Raw genomic sequence first — 12,930 nt, 5'->3', positions numbered from 1 at the left:
GTACCCTTTGGTCTATGTCATACAATATTCTTATCTTGGGTGCATTAACCAGTGTTCTGAATAGAGCCATTAGGTTTATCACAGGGTTCATGACCACTAGCATCATAAATGTTTGCAAAGAGTTAACATGTGCTAGTTTTTTTTTCTTTCTGCAAACTTTTCTTTGTTTTTTTTTTTAATTTTTTTTTTTTTTTTTTTTTTTTTTATAAACATATATTTTTTATATACATATATTTTTATCCCCAGGTCTGTGAATCACCAGGTTTACACACTTCACAGCACTCACCAAATCACATACCCTCCCCAATGTCCATAATCCCACCCCCTTCTCCCCAACCCCCTCCCCCCGGCAACCCTCAGTTTGTTTTGTGAGATTAAGAGTCACTTATGGTTTGTCTCCCTCCCAATCCCATCTTGTTTCATTTATTCTTCTACCCACTTAAGCCTCCATGTTGCATCACCACTTCCTCATATCAGGGAGATCATATGATAGTTGTCTTTCTCTGCTTGACTTATTTCGCTAAGCATGATACGCTCTAGTTCCATCCATGTTGTTGCAAATGGCAAGATTTCATTTCTTTTGATGGCTGCATAGTATTCCATTGTGTATATATACCACATCTTCTTGATCCATTCATCTGTTGATGGACATCTAGGTTCTTTCCATAGTTTGGCTATTGTGGACATTGCTGCTATAAACATTCGGGTGCATGTGTCCCTTTGGATCACTACATTTGTATCTTTAGGGTAAATACCCAATAGTGCAATTGCTGGGTCATAGGGCAGTTCTATTTTCAACATTTTGAGGAACCTCCATGCTGTTTTCCAGAGTGGCTGCACCAGCTTGCATTCCCACCAACAGTGTAGGAGGGTTCCCCTTTCTCCGCATCCTCGCCAGCATCTGTCATTTCCTGACTTGTTGATTTTAGCCATTCTGACTGGTGTGAGGTGATATCTCATTGTGGTTTTGATTTGTATTTCCCTGATGCCAAGTGATATGGAGCACTTTTTCATGTGTCTGTTGGCCATCTGGATGTCTTCTTTGCAGAAATGTCTGTTCATGTCTTCTGCCCATTTCTTGATTGGATTATTTGTTCTTTGGGTGTTGAGTTTGCTAAGTTCTTTATAGATTCTGGACACTAGTCCTTTATCTGATATGTCGTTTGCAAATATCTTCTCCCATTCTGTCAGTTGTCTTTTGATTTTGTTAACTGTTTCCTTTGCTGTGCAAAAGCTTTTGATCTTGATGAAATCCCAGTAGTTCATTTTTTCCCTTGCTTCCCTTGCCTTTTGCGTTGTTCCTAGGAAGATGTTGCTGCGGCAGAGGTCGAAGAGGTTGCTGCCCGTGTTCTCCTCAAGGATTTTGATGGATTCCTTTCGTACATTGAGGTCCTTCATCCATTTTGAGTCTATTTTTGTGTGTGGTGTAAGGAAATGGTCCAATTTCATTTTTCTGCATGTGGCTGTCCAATTTTCCCAGCACCATTTATTGAAAAGGCTGTCTTTTTTCCATTGGACATTCTTTCCTGCTTTGTCGAAGATTAGTTGACCATAGAGTTGAGGGTCTATTTCTGGGCTCTCTATTCTGTTCCATTGATCTATGTGTCTGTTTTTGTGCCAGTACCATGCTGTCTTGATGATGACAGCTTTGTAATAGAGCTTGAAGTCCGGAATTGTGATGCCACCAACGTTGGCTTTCTTTTTCAATATCCCTTTGGCTATTCGAGGTCTTTTCTGGTTCCATATAAATTTTAGAATTATTTGTTCCATTTCTTTGAAAAAGATGGATGGTACTTTGATAGGAATTGCATTAAATGTGTAGATTGCTTTAGGTAGCATAGACATTTTCACAATATTTATTCTTCCAATCCAGGAGCATGGAACATTTTTCCATTTCTTTGTGTCTTCCTCAATTTCTTTCATGAGTACTTTATAGTTTTCTGAGTATAGATTCTGTGTCTCTTTGGTTAGGTTTATTCCTAGGTATCTTATGGTTTTGGATGCAATTGTAAATGGGATTGACTCCTTAATATCTCTTTCTTCTGTCTTGCTGTTGGTGTAGAGAAATGCAACTGATTTCTGTGCATTGATTTTATATCCTGACACTTTACTGAATTCCTGTATAAGTTCTAGCAGTTTTGGAGTGGAGTCTTTTGGGTTTTCCACATATAGTATCATATCATCTGCGAAGAGTGATAATTTGACTTCTTCTTTGCCGATTTGGATGCCTTTAATTTCCTTTTGTTGTCTGATTGCTGAGGCTAGGACCTCTAGTACGATGTTGAATAGCAGTGGTGATAATGGACATCCCTGCCGTGTTCCTGACCTTAGCGGAAAAGCTTTCAGTTTTTCTCCATTGAGAATGATATTTGCGGTGGGTTTTTCATAGATGGCTTTGATGATATTGAGGTATGTGCCCTCTATCCCTACACTTTGAAGAGTTTTGATCAGGAAGGGATGTTGTACTTTGTCAAATGCTTTTTCAGCATCTATTGAGAGTATCATATGGTTCTTGTTCTTACTTTTATTGATGTGTTGTATCACATTGACTGATTTGCGGATGTTGAACCAACCTTGCAGCCCTGGAATAAATCCCACTTGGTCGTGGTGAATAATCTTTTTAATGTACTGTTGAATCCGATTGGCTAGTATTTTGTTGAGTATTTTCGCATCTGTGTTCATCAAGGATATCGGTCTATAGCTCTCTTTTTTGGTGGGATCCTTGTCTGGTTTTGGGATCAAGGTGATGCTGGCCTCATAAAATGAGTTTGGAAGTTTTCCTTCCATTTCTATTTTTTGGAACAGTTTCAGGAGAATAGGAATTAGTTCTTCTTTAAATGTTTGGTAGAATTCCCCCGGGAAGCCGTCTGGCCCTGGGCTTTTGTTTGTTTGGAGATTTTTAATGACTGTTTCAATCTCCTTACTGGTTATGGGTCTGTTCAGGCTTTCTATTTCTTCATGGTTCAGTTGTGGTAGTTTATATGTTTCTAGGAATGCATCCATTTCTTCCAGATTGTCAAATTTATTGCCGTAGAGTTGCTCATAGTATGTTCTTATAATAGTTTGTATTTCCTTGGTGTTAGTTGTGATCTCTCCTCTTTCATTCATTATTTTATTTATTTGGGTCCTTTCTCTTTTCTTTTTGATAAGTCGGGCCAGGGGTTTATCAATTTTATTAATTCTTTCAAAGAACCAGCTCCTAGTTTCGTTGATTTGTTCTATTGTTTTTTTGGTTTCTATTTCATTGATTTCTGCTCTGATCTTTATGATTTCTCTTCTCCTGCTGGGCTTAGGGTTTCTTTCTTGTTCCTTCTCCAGCTCCTTTAGGTGTAGGGTTAGGTTGTGTACCTGAGACCTTTCTTGTTTCTTGAGAAAGGCTTGTACCGCTATATATTTTCCTCTCAGGACTGCCTTTGTTGTGTCCCACAGATTTTGAACCGTTGTATTTTCATTATCATTTGTTTCCATGATTTTTTTCAATTCTTCTTTAATTTCCCGGTTGACCCATTCATTCTTTAGAAGGATACTGTTTAGTCTCCATGTATTTGGGTTCTTTCCAAACTTCCTTTTGTGGTTGAGTTCTAGCTTTAGAGCATTGTGGTCTGAAAATATGCAGGGAATGATCCCAATCTTTTGATACCGGTTGAGTCCTGATTTAGGACCGAGGATGTGATCTATTCTGGAGAATGTACCATGTGCACTAGAGAAGAATGTGTATTCTGTTGCTTTGGGATGAAATATTCTGAATATATCTGTGATGTCCATCTGGTCCAGTGTGTCATTTAAGGCCTTTATTTCCTTGCTGATCTTTTGCTTGGATGACCTGTCCATTTCAGTGAGGGGAATATTAAAGTCCCCTACTATTATTGTATTGTTGTTTATGTGTTTCTTTGATTTTGTTATTAATTGGTTTATATAGTTGGCTGCTCCCACGTTGGGGGCATAGATATTTAAAATTGTTAAATCTTCTTGTTGGACAGACCCTTTGAGTATGATATAGTGTCCTTCCTCATCTCTTATTACAGTCTTTGGCTTAAAATCTAATTGATCTGATATAAGGATTGCCACTCCTGCTTTCTTCTGATGTCCATTAGCATGGTAAATTCTTTTCCACCCCCTCACTTTAAATCTGGAGGTGTCTTCGGGCTTAAAATGTGTTTCTTGGAGGCAACATATAGATGGGTTTTGTTTTTTTATCCATTCTGATACCCTGTGTCTTTTGACAGGGGCATTTAGCCCATTCACATTCAGGGTAACTATTGAGAGATATGAATTTAGTGCCATTGTATTGCCTGTAAGGTGACTGTTACTGTATATGGTCTCTGTTCCTTTCTGATCTACCACTTGTAGGCTCTCTCTTTGCTTAGAGGACCCCTTTCAATATTTCCTGTAGAGCTGGTTTGGTATTTGCAAATTCTTTCAGTTGTTGTTTGTCCTGGAAGCTTTTAATCTCTCCTTCTATTTTCAATGATAGCCTAGCTGGATATAGTATTCTTGGCTGCATGTTTTTCTCGTTTAGTGCTCTGAAAATATCATGCCAGCTCTTTCTGGCCTGCCAGGTCTCTGTGGATAAGTCAGCTGCCAATCTAATATTTTTACCATTGTATGTTACAGACTTCTTTTCCCGGGCTGCTTTCAGGATTTTCTCTTTGTCATTGAGACTTGTAAATTTTACTATTATGTGACGGGGTGTGGGCCTATTCTTATTTATTTTGAGGGGCATTCTCTGAACCTCCTGAATTTTGATGCTTGTTCCCTTTGCCATATTGGGGAAATTCTCCCCAATAATTCTCTCCAGTATACCTTCTGCTCCCCTCTCACTTTCTTCTTCTTCTGGAATCCCAATTATTCTAATGTTGTTTCGTCTTATGGTGTCACTTATTTCTCGAATTCTCCCCTCGTGGTCCAGTAGCTGTTTGTCCCTCTTTTGATCAGCTTCTTTATTCTCTGTCATTTGGTCTTCTATATCACTAATTCTTTCTTCTGCCTCATTTATCCTAGCAGTGAGAGCCTCCATTTTTGATTGCACCTCATTAATAGCTTTTTTGATTTCAACTTGGTTAGATTTTAGTTCTTTTATTTCTCCAGAAAGGGCTTTTATATCTCTCGAGAGGGTTTCTCTAATATCTTCCATGCCTTTTTCGAGCCCGGCTAGAACCTTGAGAATTGTCATTCTGAACTCTAGATCTGACATATTACCGATGTCTGTATTGATTAGGTCCCTAGCCTTCGGTACTGCCTCTTGTTCTTTTTTTTGTGGTGAATTTTTACGTCTTGTCATTTTGTCCAGATAAGAGTAAATGAAGGGGCAAGTAAAATACTAAAAGGGTGGCAACAACCCCAGGAAAATATGCTTTAGCCAAATTAGAAGAGATCCAAAATCGTGAGTGGGGAGAAAGGGGATAAAAAGAGGTTCAAAAAGGAAGAAAGAAAAAAGAAAAAAAAAAAAAAGAAAAGAATTTTTTTTTTTTTTAAAAAAGAAAACACCTAAGAAAAATGTAAAAAAATATATATATATATTAGATAAACTAGTAAAAAATCGTTAAAAAAGAAAAAGGTAACAGTTAAAAAAAAAAAAAAGTTTTACCCGAAGGCGAGAAAAAAAAAAAAAAAAATGAAAAAGAAAAAATTAAATTAACTGCAAGACTAAAAAAAATCACAGGAAAAAAGCCATGAGTTCCGTGCTTGGCTTTCTCCTCCTCTGGAATTCTGCTGCTCTCCTTGGTATTGAAACCGCACTCCTTGGTAGGTGAGCTTGGTCTCGGCTGGATTTCTTGTTGATCTTCTGGGGGAGGGGCCTGTTGTAGTGATTTTCAAGTGTCTTTGCCCCAGGCGGAATTACACCGCCCTTACCCGGGGCCGGGGTGAGTAATCAGCTCGGGTTTGCTTTCAGGAGCTTTTGTTCCCTGAGCGCTTTCCGTAGAGTTCCAGAGGACGGGAATACAAATGGCGGCCTCCTGGTCTCCGGCCCGGAGGAGCCGAGAGCCCAGGGCCCCACTCCTCAGTGCGCCCTCAGAGAACAGCGCCCAGTTACTCCCGTCTGCCTGACCTCCGGCCGCGCTCCGAGCTCACCGAGCCTGCGACCGGTTCAAGGTAACACGGAGCTGCGAGCTTACTGTCGGCTCTGTCTCTGTAGCCGGCTTTCCCGTTCCAATACCCGCAAGCTCTGCGACACTCAGACACCCCCGATCCTTCTGTGACCCTGCGGGACCTGAGGCCACGCTGACCCCGCGTGGGCTTCGCTCCGGTTTAGCCTCTGGAGCGATGTCCCTCCGCGGAACAGACTTTTAAAAGTCCTGATTTTGTGCGCGGTTGCTCCGCCGCTTGCCGGGAGCCGGCCCCTCCCCCCGGGGTCTATCTTCCCGTCGCTTTGGATTCACTTCTCCGCCGGTCCTACCTTTCAGAAAGTGGTTGTTTTTCTGTTTCCAGAATTGCTGTTCTTCTTCTCTTCGATCTGCCGATGGATTTTCAGGTGTTTGCAATCTTTAGGTAAGCTATCTAGCTGATCTCCGGCTAGCTGAAGCAGTCTCAGCTTGCTACTTCTCCGCCATCTTGACTCCTCCCCCTTTTTTTAATTTTTTAATTTCCTTATTTATTTTTTGTATTTTTTATTATTTTTTTAAATTTTATTTTATTTTTTCAGTATTCTAAGATTCATTTTTATATACCACACTCAGTGCTCCATGCAGTACATGCCCTCCTTAGTACCCACCACCAGGCTCACCTAGCCCCCATCCCCCTCCCCTCTAAAACCTCAGTTTGTTTTTCAGAGTCCACAATCTCTCATCATTCATCTCCCCCTCAAGTTTCTCCCAATTCAGTTTTCCTCTCCTTTTCCTAATGTCCTCCGTGTTATCTCTTATGGTCCACAAGTAAGTGAAACCATTTGGTAATTGACTCTCTCTGCTTGACTTATTTCACTCAGCATAATCTCCTCCAGTCCTGTCTATGTTGATACAAAAGTTGGGTATTCATCCTTTCTGATGAAAGCATAATAATCCATTGTATACATGGACCATATCTTCTTTATCTACTCGTCTGTTGAAGGGCATCTTGGCTCTTTCCACAGTTTGGCGATTATGGCCATTGCTGCTATGAACATTGAGGTGCATAGGGCCTTCTTTTCACTCATACATATCTTTGGGGGTAAATACCCAGTAGTGCAATTGCCAGGTCATAGGGTTGCTCTATTTTTAATTTTTTGGGAACTCTCCACACGTGGCTGCACCAACTTGCATTCCCACCAACAGTGTAAGAGGGTTCCCGTTTCTCCACATCTTCTCCAACACTAGTTTCCTGTCTTGTTGATTTTGGCTATTGTAACTGGTGTAAGGTGGTATCTCCATGTAGTTTTGATTTGAGTCTCCCTGATGGCTAATGCTGATGAACATTTTTCATGTGTCTGTTAGCCATTTGTATGTCTTCTTTGGAGAAGTGTCTATTCATGTCTTCTGCCCATTTTTTTGATGTGATTATCTGTTTTTTGAGTGTTGAGTTTGAGGAGTTCTTTATAGATCTTGGATATCAGCCCTTTGCCTATCCTGCCATTTGTGAATATCTTCTCCCTCTTTGGGAAAAGATTGCCTCTTTGTTTTGTTGACTGCTTCCTTTGAGGTGCAGATGCTTTTGATCTTGATGAAGTCCTAAAAGCTCATTTTCACTTTTGTTTCCTTTGCTTTTGGAGACATATCTTGAAAAAAATTGCTGTGGCTGATGTCAAAGACATTACTGTCTATGTTCTCCTCTAGGATTTTGATAGATTCCTCCCTCACATTGAGGTCTTTTATCCAGTTCGAGTTTTCATCTTTGTGTATAGTGTAAGAGAATAGTCAAGTTTCATTCAACTATACATAGCTGTCCAATTTTCCCAGCACCATTTATTGAAGAGACTGTCTTTTCTACTGGATATTTTTTCCTTCTTTCTCAAAGATTATTTGACCATAAAATTGTGAGTCCATATGTGGGCTCTCTACTCTATTCCACTGGCCTTATGTGTCTGTTTTTGTGCCAGTACCATGCTGTCTTGGTGATCACAGCTTTGTAGTAAAGCTTGAAATCAGGCAACGTGATGCCTCCAGTTTTGTTTTCCTTTTTCAACATTTCCTTAGCAATTCAGGATCTCTCTACCCTTCATTTTTCGGGCAGTGATGCCTTCCACAAACTTACTCTCTTTTGATTCCTTCTCAGCATAAGTTATTAAACACCTTTCCCATTCCTGACCTCATTTCTCATCTCTGTCCCCATAAAGCTCAGTTTTTTCTTTGTTATATAGTCTTTGAAACCACAATCATTTTTCCTCTACTTTTCTAACAGTGGCATCCTTTGATGTTAGTGCAGATAAAAAGAGTGTGAAATTTTTCATATATGTATTTGTAAGTAATGCACAGAATAGTTCTTGTATGTATGAGTCACCTTCCTCTGTCCCCGTTCACTGTGACCCATGCAGAGCCTCTTATCCAATGGATACTATCTATTCCATGGAGGTGACCCCTATTTTCACTTCAGTACCTGTCTTCTTTGACCCTAAAACTTTGTGACAGGGCAACTTTCCCATCTCTCTTCTAGAGGACTAGAGTCATTCACATCCCTGGACTCTCATCCAGCCACTCCCACAAGCACACTTTTATCTCTTCTGCCCATTCATGTTTTCAAATATTCCAAGACTGATGTCACCTCTTCTCTGAAAATATGAGTTTCAGACCAGCGTTTGTCTTAGCAGTGTGCTGAAATTTCAATGGAAACCTTCTCTCCCTGTTGTGCTTCTCTCTTTTGCTGGGTCTGCTGGCAGAAACTCCTTCCCAGAACCCATGCTTTCCATGTCTGTATCAGAAAAGACTTCTCACCTGATTACAGTAATGCTGTCCTCAGCTGAGACCATTTCGACTGACACATGGGTGCCTTCTTTGTCTACAGCTTCATCTGGATTTCCAGGAGCCAGCTCAGCCACCTTCTCAACCAGTCCCTATTGGAGGACAGAACCAGGCCCTGGAGATGCTATGCCCACCATTGCGGAAAACCTGCCTTCATCAGCTTCAATACCATTCCCTTCTTTGACCTTCACTACTGCTTACTCTTCAACCAACCCAGCCCCCCATGGGATTACTTCCTCACTCGTTACCCAACGTATGGGGGGCACCAACACTGGGGCAGAGAGGAGCACTGCCAAAGGACCCTTGGTTGTGGCCAGTACTTTGGAGACATGGACTGAGCCAGTCAGGACATCTTTATCATCCATTATGGATACCAGAATGACAGAGCATACTCACTTGGGAACAGTGACACATGCCTCTCAACTTCCTTCACAATCAACACAGTTGACAAGTAAGGTCCCATAGCTCCTGTACTCCCATTATTAGTGGCTCATAGGAAATGACCCTTTTCCTGAGAGACATAAAGGAGTTAATTAGGAGTTTATAATTGCACAGAAATTCTTTTAGCAAATGTTTGTTGCTCTAGCCTCAATTCTAGGCATTGGACTAGGCATTGGGGAAACAAAGATAAATAAGCAAGTAGATGATTCCAGTACCATGATAGATGTTCTAACATTACTATGATTATGCCAGTGATAATTGCTAACGACAACAGACTTTTTCTAGGGCACTTATTCTGTGTTAAGTGGTGTTCTATTAAGTTATTTAATCCTCATTGAAGCACAATTTGAAGAAGGGATGATTATAAGCCCATTTTACAGATTAGTAAGCTGAGACACAGAGGGTTAAGTAATTTACTCAAGATAATAGAGTTAATATGTGGTAAAAATTCAGACTATGTGGCACTAGAAATCTGTGCTCTTAGTTAGGCTAAGTAGGAGTGGTCAGAGAGGAAGGAGAAAAAGCAAGAGATTCTGGCATCACAGAAGCTGTAGGAGGAGAGAGCTTTAGGAAAGAAAATGGTCAGTTCCATCAAATGATACTAATAGTCAAATTGAAGTAGGGTGAGTCCTCTGACAACATGTGGGCCCTCAGGAAGGGAGGGAGTGTACATTGAAAAAAACTAAAACTACAGCCTAATTACACATAGATACAGGGGAGATACCCACTTTGAACTGAGTGTGTTTTTATATTGAGGACAGAGTCAAAAGCAAGGGGAAAGTGAAAGAAAAAGATGAGCAAAGAAAAATGATGGCACAAAGTACCTGTGGGATGTGGGAAGGGCTGGGAGCCTAGAGGGAGGCACATCACCTCCAAGAGATCCATAGATGAGGAAGGGAACCTCTTGAGGATTTCATTCCTCTGAAAAGTTGAATTTGCCCCCAGCTTTTGTTTGGGAGACAAGTGCAGAGAAGTCCTCTAACTTGTTTAGCACCTGCTTTGCTAGCCAGTATCTATAGGAAGATGACTTGGTTACCTCTCAATTCACAATAAAATTAGACACATTAATAGGTACTGATCCATATTTTAACCTGTGGCTTAGTAGTTGAGTCAGGTGATGTGCAAGAGAATAAGAAGGTAGAAGAGTGGTTGGATGGGATAAAGAAAGAATGGAAAGACAGATAAATGAAAGAAGAGAGAGCAAATGTGTAGAAGGGAGGATGGATTTAGAGAAAGGAGGAAGGAAGGGTGGATGGATGGATAGATATATGGATGGATGGAAGGAAAGATGAACAGATCTACAGGTGGACGAGCGGGTCAATGGACACAGGTGGCCATTTGTGGCTCAGAGCCCTGGATCCATCCCATAGAGCTGGACTTGAAAAGAATTGAGTTGTATAGTCAATTAAGTGGATCCATTTGGACAGTACTCTTCTGGGTGAGATGAATTAACCCAGGTTTCTTTTCCACCCTCACCTGTAGGGACAGATGGCATTGTGGAGCCGATCACAAAGAAGCCCAATGAGGCAGCCCATGGAGGAGCCACAGGACCAGCCCATGTCTCTGTGACACTCACATCATCTGCTAGTCCAAAAGGTAGGCTCAACTTCGCTTACTTTCCAGTAGTCTCACTTGAGGCCTTACTTCCTCTTCCAGGGAGAGAAACTGTGTTTCTTTAGAGGAAGAACCATGTGGGGTGTCCGTGGGCTTCCTGTCTTAGCTGGATCTTTGTCTAATGGTTACCAAGTGGATGTGACCACTTTTCTTTTCCTCATAACATGCAGAGTGAGTTTAGTTCAGTGTTGGCTATGTCGGTTCCACAAATAGGACCCAGTTTAACTTAACTCTGAAAATGCTTATTAATCACTTTCTCTGTGTTAGAGACTGTTATAAGCAGAGGATGCACAGATGAAAATACTTGGGCACTGTATCCATGAAGCTCTCAGACCAGCAGGGAAGCAACAAATGAACAGAATAACTATGATGCAACTTTAAACATATGTAATGAAGATGTATTTGAACTATAGAAGGAAGGCTTAATGAGGAAGATGATATCTGAATCGGGTTTGAAAAGAGGACTAGGGATTTACCAGAAAGACAAAGGGAGTTGATGAAGACATTCTGGAGAGAGAGAACAGCCACGTACAAAGGCACAGAGAGGGGGTAAAACTGGAAATATTTGGAAGATACAAATAACTCGCCTTTGCTAAAGTATGAGGGAGAAGGATGGGGTGCTAAGAAATGATACTGGAGACACGGGCAGAAAACAACATTCAGGAAACCCAAGGTTTGGTAATGCTTGGATATCCTTTAGCAAAAGGACAAAGAATTTTGAGGCAAAACATAAATCAATCAATCAATCAATCAATAGGTTTGGCAGACGTGTTGCCCCTTCCTAAAGAACCGTAATATGCATAAGCATATTAAAGACTCTGAGAAATCCTACTGTAAAACGATTTGTTTAACTTTATTCCAACCCAGAGTTTTATACAATTGTTTGGCTGCCATAATCTTTCTCTCTAAAAGGCATCTGCTAACATTTCTCAGTGTGATTGTTCTGCCTGAGAGTTTAAGAGGTACAGGTATAGATAGCAAGGGACACTGTGGGTTTAACAGGTAAAGCTCCCCATACCCATTAAATTTATTCCCAAGATTTTTGGAGCTCAGACTATTATACATTTTGGGAGTTTTCGGCAACATGCAGGTTTTAGACAGAGTTAACCCCTACACCACAGCCAGGTAGGTGATTAGTCATATCATGTGACCTAGCCATCTTTGGTTCAATCCCCCAGAAGCAGACTTGAGTTAAGGGTATGGGGCAAACGGTTTGTCTCAGGTGGGGGATGGTCCCAGGAAGCACTGGAGAAGACAAGGAAAGGAAGTCAATGCAAATTGTATCTATGGGCAACAGCGTCAGTCCCACTGGGAAGCTCTGGGAGACAGCATAGAACATGTCAGTGTTGGGCACCTGGGTGGCTCAGTTGGTTAAGCATCTGCCTTCGGCTCAGGTCATGATCTCAAGGTCCTGGGATGGAGGCTTGCATTGAGCTCTCTGCTCAGTGGGGAGTCTGCTTCTCCCTCTCCCTCTGTGCTTTCTCTCAAATAAATAAAATCTTTAGTATTGTTCTATCTGAGGAGTAAAGTAGATGGGATATTTTTTTTATCCAACTCTCTTCTATTGTTGGCTGTAGGACGTTTAATAACCCTCAACACTTCCAGCCTACCCTCTTCCCCTGCCACAGGCTAAGTGAAAGCCCTTAGGTGTGGGGTTATAGGGGCCGCATCAGGAACCCCACTGTGGTCACGATATGGGATATAAGTAGGGCATGGATAGGGTTGGCTACATCAGTTCACCAGGAAATGAATCACTGGGTTTCAGGTGGCGACCAATATCTAGATGGCTAATGGTCCTCATTGACTCCTTTCTACGCAGAGCAGGGTTTCTCAGCCTCAGCCCTGTCAGGCAAATAATTTCTTGTGGACTGTCCTGTGTACTATAGGATGCTTAGCAGCATCTTGGCCTCAACCCACCAGATGCCAGTAGCACCACACATACACACACACACAGTTGCAATGAACAAAAATGTCTCCCAACATTTCCAGGTATCTGCTGGGAGCA

The 12,930-nt window shown here is 41.3% G+C and overlaps 1 protein-coding gene across 2 annotated transcripts in view; it reads left to right on the top strand.

Moving 5' to 3' along the window:
- The window catches only part of LOC131823457 (mucin-16-like), a 95,893-nt gene that overhangs the window by 11,280 nt on the left and 71,683 nt on the right, over positions 1-12,930 (top strand). For both annotated transcript variants that reach the window (XM_059159857.1, XM_059159856.1), the window contains exons 2-3: positions 8,914-9,321; positions 10,794-10,907. In XM_059159857.1, coding sequence (XP_059015840.1) covers positions 8,914-9,321; positions 10,794-10,907 — 522 coding nt within the window. The remainder of the gene's footprint in view (positions 1-8,913; positions 9,322-10,793; positions 10,908-12,930) is intronic.

Source organism: Mustela lutreola, chromosome 2 (genome assembly GCF_030435805.1).
Source record: "Mustela lutreola isolate mMusLut2 chromosome 2, mMusLut2.pri, whole genome shotgun sequence".
In the NCBI taxonomy this organism is placed as follows: domain Eukaryota; kingdom Metazoa; phylum Chordata; class Mammalia; order Carnivora; family Mustelidae; genus Mustela; species Mustela lutreola.
This window is presented reverse-complemented; position numbering and strand designations above follow the sequence as displayed.